Raw genomic sequence first — 21,784 nt, forward strand, 5'->3', positions numbered from 1 at the left:
CGTGAGCGATGGGGAGCCGCAGATGAAGCTTCGCCCGCCCGCCCGCCGCTCACATCCTGTCTTGCGGCCCGATTCCTAACAGGCCCCGGACCGGTGCTGGTCCGGTCCGCAGCCCGGAGGTTGGGGAACCGTGGGTTAAGGGGTGGCTCAGTATGAACCTATTCTGCATGCCATTGATTTTAGAGTTTAAAGCAGTCACGTATCTGTTTGGAAAATGTAGAGCTGCTGCTCCAAATTTTAGATAAAAAGTGTTTGTAATGTGACTCAAGTCTAAAAAAGACGATATTGAGAAAGTTAAGGGTGAAAGCTGTTTTAACAGAAAGGGCCATGGAAATGAACATGCTAATTGAGATGCAAGTTTTCATTATTTTCTACACCTAGGGATCTTTATATTGCTTGACAAATGAATTCCTTTGGGGTTAGGAGTCGTCTGAACTCATTTAATTGCCTTTTTTTCAGTTGAATTTTTCATTGCCCTTGCTACCATCGCCGTAAACTCTTTGGTTACCTGGGCTGCAGTAAACTATATCCTTCAGATTCACCTATATTTGAAGAAAGACTGGAAAAGAACATATTAAATGGCATCACTAATTTCATTTAAAAATATTTTCCTGTGTGAGATCAATAACTTAAAATAATCATTTTGGTCATTGAGAAAAATAGGAAAAAAAATTTTGGCTGAATAAGATCGACTACATTTGAAACTCTCCAATCCCTTTTTGTCAACTTAGACTATAACCTATCTCCTGTGACAGTTGAGTTGATTACATGAAATAGTCCATGATTATGTAATGTTTTCAGCGGTGCATGTGCGAGGTCGGAGGTCGACTGTCCTTGTCCATGAGCTTGTACTCCTTGGGGGGATCGGCTCTGTCTGCAGGCAGAGCACAGCCTGCTCTACTTGGGCTCGGTGCTGCCAGGCCCTGCCTCCGCCCATAACATATTTCACAATGAAAAGGAACAAAATATTAACACACTCAACGACATGGACTGTATGATTTCATTTGTAGAAAATTCTAGAAAAGGCAAGAAACTAGTAAGAGAAGGCAGATCACTGAGAGTCTGGATTGGGGGGAGGGGATCAATAGCAAAGGGATACAAGGAAACTGCATCTTGATTGTGGAGTGGCTACACTTTACCAAAGTTCATCAAACTGTACCCTTAAAATAGGTGAATTTTATGGAATGAAAGTAATACCTCAATAAAAAGCATTAGAATGAAAAGTATTTCCAGTGGCTGTTTTTGCTTCTTGGTCACCTCTTTAAACTTCTTCATTGTGATCAAGATTACAATTCAATGCCCTCTCCTTTCCAACATAGAGACATTTAATTTTGGTACTTGTTCAAATGGTTCACCTGATCTGTCCTTTTATATTCTTGCTCTTGCTGATTAATTAGGCCTAAAACAATGTTCAGGAAGGTTTCAGCACAGTATTCTTCCTTGAACTTGCCTTGTCACACCACACAGAGCCCTACAAAAACCCTAATGGAGATGCCAGCTTGCGTCCTTGGGAGGGTCTTGGGGGAGAATTACGCATCTCCTCAATGTCATCAACACATAATTTAAACAACAAAATTGGCAGTGAAAATAATTTCATTTACATTTTCTATTACTTTCAATGTCAGTAGTTTTACTTCCTTTACTTTTAGATGTCAAAGAAGGAAGTGTGTATCTCTCAGTTCAACTCTCAGATGCAATAAAGCCACCTATGGTATTGTAATAAACTGAAATGTTATTATCTTTTTCCACAAGGGAGGCAGTCTAATGACGAACACCGGCCTCCATGGGCCCTTTCTGAGCATCAGTGTCTCATCTACAGAGTGGGATAAAACCATCAGGGCAATGACAGAAATAAAGAGAAAAGCCACAGAACATGGGGTGTTTCGTTAATGCTAGTCTACTTGGATCAGAATGTTGTTTGAGAGCAGGAGGAAAACCCATTTTCTCTTCCCATGTTGGATGATGGGACCCCTGCAGTTTATGAACAAGGCCTTAAAGAAGGCATTGACACACTTTTTCTGCCAAGAGCCAGACAGTAAAAATGTTTTCGGCTTTTCGGGCCCAAGGGTCTCAGGGGCAACCACTCAGCTCTTTCTGCGGTGGTGGCAGAAAGCAGCCACAGACAGTGTATAAATGGACCTGCTGTGTTCTAATCAAACCTTAAAAGCAGGAAGTGGCTTTATTTGGCCCTCGGGCTGTAGTTTGACAACCACTGCTTTAAAGAAACGTCAAACAGATTCTAGATTGGGATTGACATATACACTAATATGTATAAAATGGATAATAAGAACCTGCTGTATAAAAACATAAATAAAATAAAATAAAAAAAACCGAAACCAAAAACCAGATTCTACCACATCCCTAAATCCATTCAAGGACAATGTCTGGGTGGGGACGTCACCTTGCTCTTCCACCTTACAACCTAATTTCAGTGCTCTTCGGGCCCACGCCCCACACCTCGCTTAATGTTTTAGGCCCATTTCTGTGTGCCCTCTTGCCACTGTCACGTTAACAGCTGCACAGGTGGGTCAGCCACTTGGACCTTGCTCTTAGGAGAGAGTCTGAGCCATAGGACAGCCATGGTTACTTATTCCTCACATGCCTGCATGATTAGTTTCATTCTTTTCCTGTTAGGAAGAACAATTTGGACTAGGTCTATAATAAAACAGGAACCATTATATTTAGCAGAGGCATCTCTAAGGTTCAAATGAACATTATTAAATAATCTTATACCTCTGATATAAGGCCAGACTTAGGTTCGTTTTGAAGCCAGACAGATGGGTGATGACACCTATTCTTAACTACTTTGGGGGCTGAAACTACATGTCTTGTGGTGCAAAACATGGGAGGGTCAACTGAGTACCTTTCCAGCTGTGTAGGGAGATTCAGGGCTCCTTTCTGAGGATGATTTTGGCCTGATCTCAGGTGCCCTCACCTGCAGTGGGATAACCAGGTGGCTCTCCATTTAGGTGACAACAGAAAGCACAACTGATATCTCAAACACAGAATGCATGCATCTGTCTTCTCTCAATGATACTATTTTGAATATAAAATGAACATGAGTTCTTTAGGAGTTATCAGGATTAACTGTGATCCACGAGCTCAGCTGGCAGAGATGAGAAGTGAGCCATCCTTGGGAACCTGCTCATTACTGATGCCTGTAGGTCAGGGGTCTCCAAAGTAGGGCGAACAAGAAAATCCCTTGTTGGGAGGAAGCAAATACTGCCATGGCTATTTATATTCCTTTTAATCTAAACAGACAGATTACATCTTACAAATATTTAATACATAGATTTGGAGTAGCAGGCATGTGTATTATCATAAAATATATTGTGTGAAAATATACAAACACTCGGTGTGTGTGCTGGAGGCCACTGTCTCTTGGGATGTTGGTTCCATGGGCTGGATGGGCCTGGGAGTCCGTATTTCAACAATCAGCAGTAGGAAGTCTCCATTTAAAAACCTCCCTGGCCATCTAGAGGTGCTGATAAATGAGCAGGGTCCTGCAGAGCCTTGGTTCATCAAGAGTCAGGCTTTGATGTTGTGTAATTGTATTTATAGAGGGTGACGTGTGAGTGGCTACTCAGCTATCTTCTCCATCTGTGTACACACACACACACACACACATGCACACATGCAGCATTCTTATTTCTGTACAATCACCCTGGAAGTACTGCCCTCTAGTTTACCCAGACTCTGCTATATGTGAACTCCAATGGGTCTCAGAACACAGACCCAGTGCTGGGCTCGCTGTCTGTCCAGCGCTCATTTGAGAAGCTCATGGAAAACATTCCAGAGGTTTACTGCAGTAGAGTTAGTTGGTCAGAGCAGGACACTAAATAATCCACATGCGTCTGTTGATAGGGGAATACACTGTGCCTAATTCCTGTGATGGGGTGGGATGGGATGCTCTTGAGCAGTTAAAGTGAATGAACCAGAGCAGGGGTACCTGGCTGGTGCACCATAGTGTGTTTATATGGCTCTCAAATTAAGAACAGTTTCACACTTTTAAAGGTAGTAAAACACAGATGACAGAAACAAAAAAGCCATAAAAAAGAATATGTGACAGAGCCCTGATGTGGCCCACAGAGTCCAAAATATTTGCCACCTGACCCTTGATGAAAAAAGTTTGCCGACCCCTGAACTAGAGCAACATAGATGGAGCTTGGAAATGTAACGTGGAGAGGAAGAAAAGCGAGTTGCAGAACATCAGGCTCAATATAATATGGATTAGATCAAGTTTGACAAACTGCACAAAGTAGAACTATATGTGGGGTGTGCGTGTGTGTGTGTGTGTGTGTGTGTGTGTAGTAACAGTATAAAACAATGTCCACACACACTCTAGCTCATGATAGCTATTGTCTCTGGGGAGAGAGAACAGGAAATGAAACTAGGGAGAGGAACATAGGGGATTTCAGCTTCATCTGTAATATTTTATACCTTGAAGAAAAAGGAAGAAGGAAGGAAGGAAGGAAGGAGAAAGAAAGAAAAAAAGAAAGAAAGGAAGGAAGGAAGGAAGAAAGAAAGAAAGAGAGAGAGTGGGGCTTCCCTGGTGGCGCAGTGGTTGAGAATCCGCCTGCCAATGCAGGGGACACAGGTTCGAGCCCTGGTCCGGGAGGATCCCACATGCCGTGGAACAACTAAGCCCGTGAGCCACAACTACTGAGCCTGCACGTCTGGAGACTGTGCTCCGCAACAGGAGAGGCCGCGACAGTGAGAGGCCTGCGCGCCGCGATGAAGAGTGGCCCCCGCTTGCTGCAACTAGAGAAAGCCCTTGCACAGAAACGAAGACCCAACACAGCCATAAATAAATAAATAAATAAATTTATACCAAAAAAAAGAGAGAAAAAGAAAAAGAAAGAGAATACAAGAATGAAAGAGAGAGGAATATATATTTCTTCCCTCCCTCCCTCCCTCCCTTCCTTTCTCCCCACCTCCCTTGCTCCACCCATCCACCCACCCATCAACCCATCCACCCATCCATCCAACGAGACACTCCTCACTGTAAGGTCTCCTCTTTAGTTCTACGCCCAGGACTCTGGCTCAGCACAGCTGTAAGTGTCTGACGTTGGAATGTGTGACTTCCTGTTGACTCCACTCACCACTGTCACCAGGATACAATAACTTCTTTATTTTCTAATCATCAATTTCTCAACCTCCTAATTCACAACAACACAAATAACCTTCTCAAAATGTAAATACTGAGGTCCCAAAGGCTTTTGAATGGCATTAGCTATATGTGAATAATTTCTAAGGTTAAAATTGGACTAGTATGCCATAAATAGGAAATATCTGACGCACGTATCTATTCATTTCATGCTCACATTATTCGGCATAATAATTCATTTGTTTAAAATAATGCTTCATTATGTCATAGTCATGACTAAGTACTGGTCAGTGAAAAAATGTGTGAGTTATGCATTTCTCTCTTTTCCTATGGCCTCAAGCTCTCTCCATGCATTCTCATGACTCTTCTTAAAAAGGTATGGAATCTCCTTTAACCTCATTAAAGATAATTCCGCACAATGCAGAGAGGAACAGGGCCCTAGTAGACCAGTTAAGCAATCTGGGCACATTTGTATGAGCTCAGGTTCAGGTGCATCTGCAGGAAGTTTCTTACCACCTGCTCTGTAGGACGGCCTTGGGTGCCTTTGTACCGTTCCTCACATTAGTGGGCAGGGGGATGTGAAGGTGCCTTTCACCATTAGTCAGAGCACTTTTACAGGTAACACTCTGTTACACCGACATAAACTAAACATGAATGTTTCCTCTGGGATAAATTTTTTGGGAACGATATATGGAAAAACAATAGCTTTGGTGAAGTTACGTTTTTGTACTGTGCATGCACTGGAGTTTGGTCAACTTACGAGCTAAGCTGAAGAAAGACAGGAGCAGGACTGCGGTTGCGCTGAAGTGCGGGGCCCCTGCCGTGTTGCAGTCCACTTTGGAATTCTTGCAGGAACACACTTGTACCCTGAGGTCTGTGATGTTCGTCATGGGTGGTTTCCCTGAATCTGTCACCATGATGGGCAGGTGGTAATTTGCTTTGTTCAGATTTTGAAGAAGGCTTACCAGGGCGTGTGTATCTATGAAGACAAAGGGAGGCCTTCATGAGAGAGGGCTGGACCTTTCCAAATAAAAGAGTGGAGTTTCAGCCACTAAACCCACACAAAACAGGCAGTTTATTCATTTAACTAGAAGAGTGCTTCAATATAAATCCATTAACATCAAATAAAAATAAAGATTCACTTCTTCAGTTGCAGAAGTCACATCTCAAGTTTCTGGCAACCACACATGGCTGGTGGCCACCACACCATACCAGGAAGTGCCAGATAAAACACTTCTAGCATTGAGGAGTTCTATGGTTCAAGGCTATTATAATCAATTTCAAGAGGACCCACTTTGTGAAGATGATTGAGTACCAAGAACTCCTCCCTGAAAATTTATTATACTGATAAAGCCATCTTCACAAAGATCACATTCAACATTTAGAAGAAATAATGTAAAAATCCACGCTCGAATTGTCACATTGTACATCTTAAATATATACAATTTTTATTTGTCAATTAAAGGTCATTAAAGCTGGGAAAAAAAGAAAAAAAGGAAATTGTCAGCTTAGAGCATTTTTATGTAAGAATACAAATTCAAATCATCAAAATACATTTTTTGAACAACAATAACAAAAATCCACTCACTCTTTTTTTAAAATTTTTATTTATTTTTCATACAGCAGGTTCTTATTAGTTATCTATTTTATTCATATTAGTGTATTTATGTCGATCCCAATCTCCCAATTCATCCCACCACCACACCCCCGCACCGCTTCCCCCCCTTGGTGTCCATACGTTTGTTCTCTACATCTGTGTCTCTATTTCTGCCCTGCAAACCGGTTCATCTGTACCATTTTTCTAGGTTCCACATGTATGCGTTAATACACGACATTTGTTTTTCTCTTTCTGACTTACTTCACTCTGTATGACAGTCTCTAGGTCCATCCATGTCTCTACAAATGTCCCAATTTTGTTCCTTTTTATGGCTGAGTTATATTCCATTTTATATACGTATCACATATTCTTTATCCATTCGTCTGTCGATGAGCATTCAGGTTGCTTCCATGACCTGGCCATTGTAAATAGTGCTGCAATGAACATTGGGGTGCATGTGACTTTTTGAATTATGGTTTTCTCTGGGTATATGCCCAGTAGTGGGATTGCTAGGTCACATGGTAATTCTAGTTTTAGTTTTTTAAGGAACCTCCATACTGTTCTCCATAGTGGCTGTATCAATTTACATTCCCACCAACAGTGCAAGAGGGTTCCCTTTTCTCCATACTCTCTCCAGCATTTGTTGTTTGTAGATTTTCTGATGATGCCCATTCTAACCGGTGTGAGGTGACACCTCATTGTAGTTCTGAAAAATCCACTTACTCTTTGGGTGGGTAGGTCCCCCTGTGTTGCTATGGGGATGGGTTCTATAGTCTAGTCTCTATCAGGCCTCAGCCTGCACGCCTAGGTTTGGGAGGGAATCCGTAACACAACGCACAACTTGGAGACTGGATCTTTAAGCCCACGTTTGGTGGGACTCTCTGCAGTTACCCAGGCCACTGGGCAGCACTCAAAAGTGGACCCCCACCTGGCACTGTTTTTGGCCTTGGGCTATTTGCTTTTCAATCACTCAGATGACTACGGATTTTTTTTTTAATAAATAAATAAATAAATTTATTTATTTATTTTTGGCTGCATTAGGTCTTCATTGCTGCACATGGGCTTTCTCTAATTGTGTTGACCGGGGGCTACTCTTCATTGTGGTGCATGGGCTTCTCATTGTGGTGGCTTCTCTTGTTGCAGAGCATGGGCTCTAGGCACATGGGCTTCAGTAGTTGTGGCATGCGGGCTCACTAGTTGTGGGTCACGGGCTCTAGAGTGCAGGCTCAGTAGTTGTGGCGCACAGGCTTAGTTGCTCTGCGGCATGTGGGATCTTCCTGGACCAGGGCTCGAACCCGTGTTTCCTACACTGGCAGGCGGATTCTTTTTTTTTTTAAATTAATTAATTTATTTTTGGCTGTGTTGGGTCTTTGTTGCTGTGCGTGGGCTTAGTTGTGTTGAGCGGGGTCTACTCTTCATTGTGGTGCGTGGGCTTCTCATTGCAGTGACTTCTCTTGTTGCAGAGCATGGGCTCTTTGCACGCAAGCTTCAGTAGTTGTGGCATGTGGGCTCAGTAGTTGCGGCACGTGGGCTCAGTAGTTGTGGCTTGCGGCCTCTAGAGCGCAGGCTCAGTAGTTGTGGCACACGGGCTTAGCTGCTCTGCGGCATGTGGGATCTTCCCAGACCAGGGCTCGAACCCGTGTCCCCTGCACTGGCAGGCGGATTCTTAACCACTGCGCCACCAGGGAAGTCCCTTTTTTTTTTTTTTAACTGTTCCTTTCTGGGCATAAACAATGCTAAGTATTCAGAAAAAAATTCTGGGACAAGAAAAAGAATTGAGAAGGCATTTTAACTATTAAGTAAAACCAGGAGGGAAAAGAGTGTGATGACCTAAAACAAAAACAGAAGTATTATCCCATCCAGAAGTCTACAGCAGCAGAAATAACCAATGTGGATGATTACCCCAGTGAAATGGAAGGTTAACATGAGGAACATTCTCTGATCTCCCGCAAGGAGAGGAGGAACTCTTAAATGAGAAAGTTCCAGCTGGAAAGAACTGGGGATGATTATTCAAATGAGCTACAGTCACAAAAACTAGCAAATAAAACACTAACCCCTCAAACAAGAGAAGGGCTGTTTTAATTAAAAATAATCAGTATAACAAAATTCATTCTTTAAACAGCAATAAAATAGACAAACAGGCAAAGAGAATCAATGACAAGAGAAAGACAACAATAAAATGAGATATGAGATAAAGCCATAACAATACATGTGACATTTTTTAATAGAAAATTTTATGTATGACTGTACAATACATTTTCAAAACTTAATGAAATGGGTAATTCCCCATCCCTCTCAAAAACTGTACCGCTGAAGTAAGAACAGGGAGCCCAGCCCTGACTGGGTCAATCACAGGATGAATTCGCTATTGATGGCAAAGTGTATATAATGTGTGAGTTCCGGTTTTGGGCCTTATTGCGAGGCAAGGTGATCTTAGTAGTGAGTTCACATTAGCCATGGGGAGGGAGGTGGAGGGGGTGTAGTGATACAGGGATACTTGTTAATTCAATACATGGATATTTCAGTCTTAATAAGGCAGATGATAAAGTTTTAAATTTAAAATTTTAAATTCCACCTGTCCATGTGCAGGGACAGGTAGAAAGGGACATTGCTTCCAAGTTTCATAAATGAGGGACAGGACAGATGGGAGAAGATATCAAAGTCGAAAGTCAAAGTCAAGGTCATTTTAGAAAGTCAATTCTGAGATCTGCAGCATAAAATGGAAGTTGGAGGATTAGAGGTTAAGACTTTCTGAAGGTTCTCATACTGGTGCTTCTTAGGAAAGCAAGCATAGCATGGAAAATCTCTGTAAAGTGCTGGTGAAAATTAAGGTAATTAAGGTAAACACAGAGGAGAGGCAGCTGAGCCAAGACCCCTGGCTTTTGAAGGCTGAAGACTGGGTGGGTGTGGAGTGTAAAGTATGGGCTGTGTAGTATACAAGGTACAGCATAGAAAAGAGAGGAAGCGCAAGAGAAAACTTTCATGTTTGCATTTCTAAGGAACAGATATTCAATATTTTTACAAATAGTATACAGGTGCTGGTAGGAAAATTGTCAGTATTTGTAATGTGTGAATAGCTTGAAACAAACCATGTGAGGATACCCGAGAGCATAGAGGAGGAGGAACAGGCTGGGAACAGAAACCACGCCAGGGAAACTAGGCTTCAAAGCTGAAAGATAACTACAGAATGTTAGGTGAACTTACTGTTGATCTTGGAGATCTTCCAGACTTTATCAGGAACAGTTGGTTTATGGATTTCAAATTTGAAAGGATCTGTATTTGGGTGAAGATCCTTATCTGAAGCTCCCAAAATGACTACGCTGAGGTTTTTGGCGTCATCACAGACCTCCGCTACCGTGGGGTAAATGAAGGGCGCGTTGTCATTCACGTCTTCCAGAGTTATCAGCAAGGTCCCAGTGCCAGTAGCGGGAGGGTTGCCTACAGAGAAAGGGGGCGGATGTTAGCACACAACCAGTACAATGCAGGAGTCACTGTCCACAGTACCTTTCCCCAATGTGCCAGATGCCTTTACTGTTGTCACCAGGTTTCAAACAGGACGAACAGGGATAGCTTCCATCTTTGCATAAAGTTTAGTGGTTTAAAAAGCTTTTCAGGGGCTTCCCTGGTGGCGCAGTGGTTTAGAGTCCGCCTGCCGATGCACAGGACGCGGGTTCGTGCCCCGGTCCGGGAAGATCCCACATGCTGCGGAGCGGTTGGGCCCGTGAGCCATGGCCGCTGAGCCTGCGCGTCCGGAGCCTGTGCTCCACAACGGGAGAGGCCACAACAGTGAGAGGCCCGCACACCGTAAAAAAAAAAAAAAAAAAAAAAAAGCTTTTTAGTATGATCTCTAGGTCCATCCACGTTGCTGCGAATGGTATTATTTCACTCTTTTTTTTTTATGGCTGAATAATGGTCCATTGCATCTATATACCACATCTTCTTTATCCATTCATCTGGTTATTTTTTTGGATTTTTTTTTTTAAATTTAAAATTCTAACCCTAAGCCTACTGAGTAAAAATAATTGAGTGGCATGGAGTTCTCTTTCTAACAGGAGGATGCACTGATGCATGCAGCACAAAAGAGCAAGACTTAAAGGTTCAAGATCAAATGGTTTTGGTGGGGGGTGGGCGGTAGGCGAGAGGGGCACAGATATGAAGAAACCTGTTTGAGACATATGCCCTTAGCAAGAGATTTGATCTTTTTTTTTGTTGAATGCCTATATGTGATTTTATGACCTTTTTTTCCCAGTTATTAATTTCTAGAGGCCTATACCCATATTGGGAGACAGTACTTTCCTACATTGTCATTTTAACTGGAGTCTGACATTAATTCATTAGGTTTTGAATAATTATGGGTTACTGAAGCAAAGTGGAAAGCATCCTGCATGTATATATTCACTTCTAAGTGAAACTTAATATTATTTGGATATAATATTAGAAAGTAAAAACTGATGTTTACCCCCTTATATCCATTCATCTGTTGATGGACACTTAGGCTGCTTCCATGTCTTGGCTATTGTAAGTAGTGCTGCTATGAACATAGGGGTGCATGTATTTTTTTGAATTATAGTCTTCTCCAGATATATGCCCAGGAGTGGGATTGCACTTAGATTATCATACTAAGTGAGGTAAGCCAGACAAAGAAAGACAAATATCATATAATATCGCTTATATGTGGAATCTAAAAGAAAAGCCTTTTATCATATGTAAGACTTTTGATTGACATTCTTCAGACTTCACCTTTAGAATGCTAAGCTTTAAACATACATGTCATACCATCACGTTGAAAGTCACTCAAAGAATGGAGATGAGAAACAGAACTTATCCTTGCTTACCGAATTAAACCTTTTATCTAAACAGCCAAGTATTTGCATGTTGGCAGTGTAGACAGGATGGCAATTCCATGAGAGATGACCATATTCCATACGCAATATTCCTCTTCACTGACTGGGAGGTTGACTACGAGAGGAAGACCTAATCCAGTGTTTTCTCTTGTGGGTGATAAAGGGTCTGGGATGGCTGGTGGTGCCCCTGGGAGCTGGCATGGCTGGCCCAGGGCACAGGACAGATTTAGAAAGGCCGGTTATTGTGGTTACCAAAGGTGAAAGGGTGAGGAGGGATAAATTAGGAGTATGGGGTTAATAGATACCCACTACTATACATAAAATAGACAACCAACAAGGACCTACTGTATAGCACAGGGAACTATTCTCAGTATTTGTAAGAACCTATAATGGAAAAGAATCTAAAAAAGAATATATATATGTATATACATATATGTACAAATATATATATCTCTCAATGTCTTGTACTATACTCAATATCTTGTAATGTAATCAATATACTCAATATCTTGTAATAACCTACAATGGAAAAGAATCTAAAGAAGAATATATCGGGACTTCCTGGTGGCGCAGTGGTTAAGAATCCGCCTGCCAATGCAGGGGACACAGGTTTGAGCCCTGCTCCAGGAGATCCCACATGCCGCAGAGCAGCTAAGCCCGTGTGCCACAACTACTGAGCCTGTGTTCTACAGCCTGCGAGCCACAACTACTGAATCCGCGTGCCACAACGACTGCAGCCTGCATGCCTAGAGCCCGTGCTCCGCAACAAGAGAAGCCACTGCAATGACAGGCCCGCGCGCTGCAACAAAGAGTAGCCCACGCTCGCTGCAACTAGAGAAAGCCTGCACAGCAACGAAGACCCAAGGCAGCCAAAAATAAATAAATAAGTAAATAAAAGAATATATCGATATCTGTGTGTATATATATAAATAACTGAATCACTTTGCTGTACACCTGAAATTAACACAATGTTGTAAATCAACTATATTACAATAAAGATAAAAAAATCTTCAAGAAAGATAAACTTAATGTTCTAAACAAAAAAAATTTTTAAATAAAAATGCAATAATTCTCTGCAAAAAAAAAAAGGCAGGCAGGTTCGTTATGAGAAATGAAGTCACTAACTGGCTACTGGGGCAGTTAAGCAACCATAATATAATCTTTGGGCCTTATTTTTAAAGGCTTGTTTTTTTTTCAATATTTCAGCTATTTCTTGAAATGTTTTTCATTTTAGGGAATGTTATTTTAAGACGTCCTTATAATCACCTATGTAATGTCTTTCACTTAAAGAACAGGGTGTTTAATCTTAATAAGACTCAGCATGGCTTTATTTAACTTCCTCTACACTCATTTTTACTCATCTATGCGTTAGAGGTTTGCTCTTGGGACAAACCATTCATTAATAGCTTCTAATTTTCTGTGAGAAAAGTTAGAGCCAAATTTCCAAGCCACAAATAGTAAGCATACAGATTTGCCTTGTTCCAAAAAGGGTTTGATGCACCTCTGGAATTACAGTACTCTAATTTTGTACACTAGGACTAAGCCCACGTCTAGCTCCCTTTTTTCCACCCATCCCCATTTGCACTTAACCAGATTTCCAAGCTTAATTTTATTTTATCTGGTACTATGTTTATTTTTTTAAATGTACATTAAGTTTAAAGTCAATTTATGAACCACATGGGGGCTGGAAGGGGAGTGAATGTCTGAGCTCAGAGTACAGGTGTCAAGGGCAAGGCAAGGCAGGGTCTGACAGAGTCCGTTGATAAAGAAACAACGAGCCCTTTGCAGATCCGGGCAATTTATTACTTACATAGACACTAGAAGGACGAGTAGGCAAAGGTGGCTCTTGTGCAGGTGACGCCAAAACGAAAGGGGCACGTGACCAAAACACGAATGAAGGGAGGCCCTGTTGCTGGGGAGCCAATTTCAAGCTGCTTTTCAGCAGGTTTATAGATGCAGCTGCAGCTGAAGAGGGTGGGCAGGAAGCCTGGTCTCTTCAGACCCGGGAAGGTGATGAGAAACGGTTTGTGACAGCCTCCCAGGGGACATTGGGAAGTGAGTGGGGAATGGACTGTTGCAGCTCCCAAGAGTTTTGCCAACACTGTCATCAGCTGCCACCAGGGGGCTGTCCCTACTGCAGGGCATACAGAGGGGTGGCCAGGGGATGCGGCTGGAGACAGATGTCTGGTTGGGCAAGGGGGCCTTGACTGTCACAACTAGTTGCTTGTACTGATGTTCCAGACTCACGAAGCCACCGGAGTTTTTCAGAAAGGCAGTGGAACAACCTGATCTGACTTATTTGTAGAAACACACTATGGTATTGACAGGAGATGGTGGGCACTGGAAGCAAGGAGACCAGCAATAGATTGAGTCATGATGGGCAGTGTGAACAGCAAATAAATGTCTCATCTTGTTGAGGAGGCACTCAGATGAGGCTGCCAGAGAAAAGCGGAAGGTAGTGGGGAGTAGAAAGACAATGAACTCAGCTTTGACTGTGCTACGAGCCCGTCAAATTCAGTGCACCCACATGGAAGTGCTCAGAGTCTGGGAGACATGCCAGGGCTGACTTAGCGATTAGGGAGTTGTCAATGTAGATGCTTTCGAAACCTTTCTAGCAAATTAGGTTACCCAAGGTGAAAGTGCAGAATGACAAAGGGGTGGGCACCTTAGGAAACCCCAAAGAGCAGATTAAAAGTTTAAAAAGCAGGTGATAGTTTCTGAAAGACATAGGGGAGATGAACTGGAGGAGGCAATGATCAAGAATTCAATGTGTGGGCTTCCCTGGTGGCGCGGTGGTTGGGAATCTGCCTGCCAATGCAGGGGACACGGGTTCGTGCCCCAGTCCGGGAAGATCCCACATGCCGCGGAGCAACTAGCTCCGTGAGCCACAATTACTGAGCCTGCGCGTCTGGAGCCTGTGCTCCGCAACGAGAGGCCGCGATAGTGAGAGGCCCGCGCCCCGCGATGAGGAGTGGCCCCCACTTGCCGCAACTACAGAAAGCCCTCACACAGAAACGAAGAGCCAACACAGCCATAAATAAATAAATAAATAAATAAATAAAAAAGAATTCAATGTGTTATGACGCACAAAAGGATAAGGAGTAAAGAGAACCAATGGGAGTTTGCAAGGATGATATTACTGGTGACTTGTTTGTTTGTTTGTTTAACATCTTTATTGGAGTATAACTGCTTTACAATGGTGTGTTAGTTTCTGCTTTATAACAAAGTGAATCAGCTGTATGTATACATATATCCCCATATCTCCTCCCTCTTGCGTCTCCCTCCCACCTTCCCTATCCCACCCCTCTAGGTGGTCACAAAGCACCTATCTATTTTCCATTTGGTAGTGTGTATATGTCCATGCCACTCTCTCACTTCGTCCTAGCTTCCCCTTCCCACTCCACCATGTCCTCAAGTCCACCCTTTATGTCTGCGTTTTTATTCCTGTCCTGCCCCTAGATTCATAAGAACCTTTTTTTTTTAGATGCCATATATATGTGTTAGCATATGGTATTTGTTTTTCTCTTTCTGACTTACTTCACTCTGTATGACAGACTCTAGATCCATCCACCTCACTGCAAATAACTCAATTTCGTTTCTTTTTAAGGCTGAGTAATATTCCATTGTATATATATGCCACATTGTCTTTATCCATTCATCTGTCAATGGACATTTAAGTTGCTTCCATGTCCTGGCTATTGTAAATAGTGCTGCAATGAACATTGAGGTGCATGGTGTCTTTTTGAATTATGGTTTTCTCTGGGTATATGCCCAGTAGTGGCATTGCTGGGTCATATGCTAATTCTATTTTTAGTTTTTTAAGGAGTTGTCATACTGTTCTCCATAGTGGCTGTATCAATTTACATTCCCACCAACAGTGCAAGAGGGTTCCCTTTTCTCCACACCCTCTCCAGCATTTGTTGTTTGTAGATTTTTTGATGATGGTCATTCTGACCGGTGTGAGGTGATACCTCATTGTGGTTTTGATTTGCATTTCTCTAATGATTAGTGATGTTGAGCATCCTTTCATGTGTTTGTTGGCAATCTGTATATCTTCTTTGGAGAAATGTCTATTTAGGTCCTCTGCCCATTTCTGGATTGGGTTGTTCATTTTTTTGATATTGACTGGTGACTTACTTGGGAGTGATTTCCATTAATGGGGAAGAAACAAGCTTGAAGGAAGCTGATCAGTGGTTCATGAGCATGAGAAGAGATACTCTTAAATTTTTTTTTTAATTTTTAATTGAAGTATAGTTGATTTACAATGTTGTATTAATTTCTGCTGTACAGCAAAGTGATTCAGTTATACATATGTATACATTCTCTTTCATATTCTTTTCCATTGTGGTTTCTCACAGGATTTTGAATATGGTTCCGTGCGCTCTACAGTAGGACCTTGTTGTCTATCCGTTCTGTATAGTTTGCATCTGCTCATCCCACTCCTTCTCTTCCCCACCCCCCCACCCCTGGCAACCACAAGCCTGTTCTCTTTGTCTCTGCATCTGGGGAACAGATACTCTTTAGTGGGGCTGGTGGAAATTTAAATAGATTAACACCCAAAGACAGTTCAAGAGTAAACATTCAAATTAAGTATCTGCTAAAATAGGAACACAAATGTAATTAATCATCAGAAGGATGGCTATTTCTAATGGTGGCAGACCATCAACTTTTGTTAGCGCAAGAACTCAAAGGAAATGCATAATTACTTTGAAGTTGGTTTTTCACTGTCAGCTTTAATAATTTGGTTGAACTTCTTTACTGAAAAAATATTTTTCTCTTTTTTATGGAACTAATTGAATATCTCAGAGGAATCCATTATAATTTCTTCACTCTGAATATAATATGAAGTCATTTGGTACAGTGGATGAGAAGGCATTATGAGTATTTGAAATACAGTCATAAGAATTGGCCTTTCGTGAACTTAATTATATATACTACTGTCTTCAGTTCCCCATGTGTTATTCCCAGGCCAGGCTGGTGATGTCTTTTTCTGAAGTAAAGTAAAATGAGCTTGTTTTTCTTTTGTTGAGAAGGTAAAGACTTGATACTCAAAATCCTCAGGGGAAGCCTCTCCCAGTTTATATGCACAGGATGGAAAACAAATCACTGTCCAAAACTGAAATGTGATTCAGTATGTAATGGGTCCTCACGAGCCCTTTGCCTCCTATGATTCCGGGAGCCCAGGAAACACTGGAGCTTTTAGGTATTCCCTGGCACTCAGCCAAAGTCCCACGGTCCTCCTCTCCCCCTTTCCACCAGCAACCCCAAGCTCCCAAGGGCCCACTCCTAGCTCCCAAGGGATATGGAGCTAGACCTGCACTTGCTCCTCCCGGCAGCTCCTCAGAGGAACCCAGGGCCACACTCTCAGAGGACACATTAAGGCTCAGAGAAAGTCCCAGCTCGCGACCTGTGGAGGACTGCTCGTCTCTGCAAGGGCTTCTGTCTTTATAGTGTCAGGAGAGGGAAGGGTCCCGAGAGATGAACCACTCCTGTCAGTGGGTCTTAAATTGAATGGGAGGTGGGTTACCCTTTGGGAATCTGATGAAGGTCATGGTTCTGCCTCCAGAGAAATGCACGTCCGTTCATACTGAGGGGTCCGCAGTCACTGGGAGTACCGGAAGTGCAGCCTGGGCTCTGAGCACTTTCAGAGCCGCTGATCGAAAACACCCTGGTTTTAGTTGTTGTGAGGCTGAGGTCAGAGAGTTTGAGGATGGGCTCAGATTAACTCCGTGAGTCTCAGGCCTCCTTCTCTAGAGCGGTAACCTTCGCTTTGTATGTCTGAACTTTCACTGTGTAGCTTGGTTCTTACAGGCTCTCATTTCAACCATGAAAGCAAACTAAAATTCCTAAACCATGATTTGGGGTTATTATTAGTATTATTTCTTGTATCTTTTTCTTATGAGCTACTTTTTATTGTGGTAATATATATATATAACATTTACCATTTTAACCATTAAAAAAATTAATTTATTTATTTTTGGTTGCACTGGGTCTTCTCTAGTTGCAGCGAGTGCGGGCTTCTCATTGCGGTGGCTTCTCTTGTTGTGGAGCACAGGCTCTAGGCACGCGGGCTTCAGTAGTTGTGGTGCACGGGCTTAGTTGCTCCGTGGCATGTGGGATCTTCCGAGACCAGGGCTCGAACCCGTGTTCCCTGCATTGGCAGGCGGATTCTTAACCACTGTGCCACCAGGGAAGTCCCCACTTTAACCATTTTTAAGTGTACAGTTCAATGGCATTAAGTACATTCCCACTGTGCAACCATCAACACTATCCATCTCGAGAACTTTTTCATCTTCCCCACCTCAAACTCTGTCCCCGTTAAACGACAACTCTCTCTTCCTCCCCACAGCCTTCAAATCTTGGTGGGTCATTCATTTTGTTTCAAGCTTTCATGCTGCCAAACAATGGCTTGACATGGGTGAAACGGTCACCATTTTCTTTCCTGGATCTGAACGAGCGAATCTATTCCATCAAGAGGACTGTGCCCTGAAGACCACAGAGATGCTGTGACATCATGAAGCTGTGCTCTGGAACACTGCCTGCTCCCGCTTCTGGATTCGTTGTTCCCACTCGGCACTGACAGCTTGTAATACCTCACACATTGATCAGGACAGGAACAAACTGATCCTGCTGCTTGATTTTGAACCAAGACAATTTAACTTGTACTTCTTCACTTTGGTGGTGATAACTTCCTCATGAGACGGTCGAGTTGGTGTCCTGTGCTCAGTGCCAGCTGTCCTGGCCAAACCCTCAGTCTGGTTGGTTCAGCATTTGATGCTTGGACTTTTGTGTTCTACGTTTATTTGGGGGCAGAGCTGTGCGTTTTCTAAGAGAAGCAGGATCATGTAACTAATGAAAGTGAGGATTTATGGAAAGAAGTTGAACCCCTGCTGTTAATCAGAGTAAGAAAAGTTCAAGCAAACCGGAGAGGTTGCTGTTTTGAGCCCGTGGGGTTCTACCTTCCAATTTTCTGTCATTTTTTTCAGAAGAGGAAACTGGGGCTCAGAAAGATTAAGTAACTTGTCCAAGGCTCTGTAGTATTGGTGGTGTGTCACCTGTTTGAGGGCTGTGACCTATAAGACACAGTGTTCCCATGCCATGCACACTTTGGGAGCTCTAGCAAGGGAGTGGAATGATTAGTGATTGTAGCACAACCCACCATCTGCGCCAGACTCGTGTGTGGAGCTCAAAGTTTAGGTATTTTGCTGCTTGTGGTTGGCATCAAATCAAGCATTGGCAGAAAGGGTAAAAAACAATCTCTGTGCTTTCGTTACTTAAGCGACCAACAATACATTGCTTTTTGTGGAAGGTGGGCGGAGCTAAGGCCTGTACCCAAGGAAACATGTCACACGTGGGTCTCCTGGCACTGCTTTGATGGATGTGGGTGGATGTAATGAGAAGCAGGGCCAGTTTTTTTGTTTTGTTTTGTTTTAAATTATGGGAATATTATTTTATTCAGAACCCTGACCAAACAGGATTTCCACTTAGCCAAAAAAACACTGAAATTTTCTGATATGTTCCATTATTCAGAAGATATATATATATATATATATACACACACACACACATATATATATATGATGTGCATGATATAACAGACAAAAACAGTGTGATTCTAATGAAAAGATATATATGATTACGAAAAAGATTAGAAAGAAAAATATCAAAACCTAAATAACGATTCTCTCTCCAGGTGATTAACATTAAAATAATACTTTTCTCTTTTCAATCTCCTTTAATAATAACCATGATTACCATAATAATCAGAAACAGAAATGTAAACTCAGAAGTTATACAGGGATTTAAAATTATTTTTTTCCAATTCCTCTTTCTTTCCTCTATTTGTTTTTACAATGAATTGATATTTAGTAAATTCACAGAGTTCTGCAGCTACCACCACCGTCTAATTCTAGAACATTTCTATCACCCCAAAAAGAAACCTCGGGCCCATTTGTACTAACTCTTCATACCTACTTCCAGTACTAGGCAACCACTAATCTACTTTCTTTTTCTAAAGATTTGTGTTTTCTGGACATTTCTATAAATGGTATCATACAACATGGCCTTTTGTGTCTGGCTTCTTTCACTTAGCATGGTGTTTTTGAGGTTCAACCGTGTTATAGCAAGAATCAGTACTTCACTCCTTTCTATAGCTGAATAATATTCCATTCAGCTGATGGACCAGATTTTGTTTATCCATTCACTAGGTAATGGACATTTGGGTTGTTTCTACTTTTTGTCTGTTATGAATAATGCTGCTATGAACATGTGCATACAAGGGACCAGATTTTCACGTGCTACAATGTCCCTAGACTAGTAAGATAAGACCCCAGTGCATCTCCTCAAGAGAGTCCCCTTAGAAGAATAGGGTCCCTGGTCTTTCCACCTTTGGCTGGGCTGGCTTCATACGCAGAGAAGGTTGAATCTCAGCAAGAACTTTCAGAAGCTAGCTCTGAGAAGTGAAGGAAGGGAGTAAATTTTTCTAGTCACTGGGCCTAGAGGCATGTGGCATGTGTCTTACCCTTGGGAATCATGAATTTTGTATGGGGAATAGTGTGCACAGTGAGGTTGCCTGCTTGAAGAATAAAATGCAGGAAGAGAAAGTGAGAGGAGGGAAAGACAGGAAGCTCATTTCTGAGCTCCACGGGCTCTGAGCATCAGGACTGTTCTCCGTCAGCATCCTATTATAATAGGTACCTGGCACCTACCTACCTGGTAGATTTTTTGTTTGTTTGTTTGTTTGTTTTGCGGTACACGGGCCTCTCACTGTCGTGGCCTCTCCCGTTGCGGAGCACAGGCTCCGGACGCGCAGGCTCAGCGGCCATGGCTCACGGGCCCAGCCGCTCCGCGGCATGTGGGATCTTCCCGGACTGGGGCACGAACCCGTGTCCCCTGCAACGGCAGGCAGACTCTCAACCACTGCGCCACCAGGGAAGCCCCCTGGTAGATTTTTTTGAGCGTGTGTGGTGAAGGAAAATGCAGGGTTTATCATAAATTGCCACACAAGGAGAATGGGTGGCTCATGCTCAAAAAGCCTAAACTCCCCTGGTTGAGTTTTGAACTAATTTAGGTTGATTTGAAAAAGCTAAGGATGTGTTGCTCTTTCCCTGCATGTAATCATATGTATTTATATTTCCATACGTTTCCTTCCATTCTGAGAAAGTGTCCTCCTTTCCCCCACCTAGGGCAGCAACAAGGGTGTGTGTGGGATGGGGTCTGTGGAACTGGGGCTCAGAGTAGGGAGTCCACACCAGGAACAAGGAGGGAGGCCTCAGCTGGGTGCCTCAGGAGAGCCTGAGGCCTAAACTCTGGGAGGGAAATCAGGAGGATGGGCCAATTCATGAGGAACCACAGTTCAGATGTGGCCCCTGACTGAAGGCTGGGCACCCCTGCGAGATTCTGAGGCTTGTCTGTTAGGGCAGAATGCTTGGGTGGGGCAAGCTACTCCCCGCAAGTTCCTTCCGCATTTCTGGGCATCTGTTGAACCTTTGCTAAGCAGCTGCGAGCAAATAAATGTCACACTTCTTATTTCATGTGAACAGGGCTCTAAGCTATCTTTACCTTTGCTCAGAAATGGGAGTGAACCAGGATTCTTCTCTGAATGGTCCCCCTTCGTATTGCTTAGTTCATCCCTGTGTTCTATCTACTATGGTTTGCAGGATCAGTATTTTACAGTTTTTTTTTTTTTTTTGGCATGTGCTCTGTAAGCCAAGAATCTCGTCGCATTTTAATTCATAAGCATTTTTTTATTGCTTTGTTAATAGCGATCTTACCAGTCTCATTTTATATTTTGAAAACATTTAATAGTAAACCAACCAAAAACCTGGTAGAAAATAGATTTGCAAACTACAGTGCCAGGTTTCCATGGGTGATACTCGATTTAGAGCTGAGGCAATTATTCACATAATTCAGACTCAAAAATTCTTTTGGAGGAGAAATAATCTGAAACCTGAACCGCTTAAAAAAAATTCCACCTTTTGGGTTTTTTTGTTTCCGTTTTACAGACTTTAAAGAAAAGGCCAAAGTAGGGGAATAGTTGATTTGGAGGCCATGTTTAAACATGAGTTTTATTTTATTCATTCAGCCAGTAATTATATTTATTGGGGCTCTTCCCTGTGTCTTACTGGATATGCACAAAAATCAACCGTACAGGGTGCCTGTTCTTGAAATGTTAGCAGTGTGGCAGGCACAGATATGTAAACAGATGCAGGGTAGTGCTTTAAGTGTGGGATGAGA

At 42.6% G+C, this 21,784-nt stretch overlaps 1 protein-coding gene across 1 annotated transcript in view; it reads right to left on the reverse strand.

Annotated features, from left to right (window-relative positions):
- Window positions 1-21,784, reverse strand: part of CDH13 (cadherin 13) — a 1,033,476-nt gene that overhangs the window by 2,566 nt on the left and 1,009,126 nt on the right. The window contains exons 12-13 of the mRNA XM_081215776.1: window positions 9,909-10,142; window positions 5,868-6,086 (exon numbers count right to left, since the gene is read on the reverse strand). Of these exons, the coding sequence (XP_081071902.1) occupies window positions 5,868-6,086; window positions 9,909-10,142 (453 nt within the window). The remainder of the gene's footprint in view (window positions 1-5,867; window positions 6,087-9,908; window positions 10,143-21,784) is intronic.

The sequence above is a fragment of the Mesoplodon bidens genome (genome assembly GCF_964165515.1).
Source record: "Mesoplodon bidens genome assembly, chromosome: 18".
NCBI lineage: Eukaryota > Metazoa > Chordata > Mammalia > Artiodactyla > Ziphiidae > Mesoplodon > Mesoplodon bidens.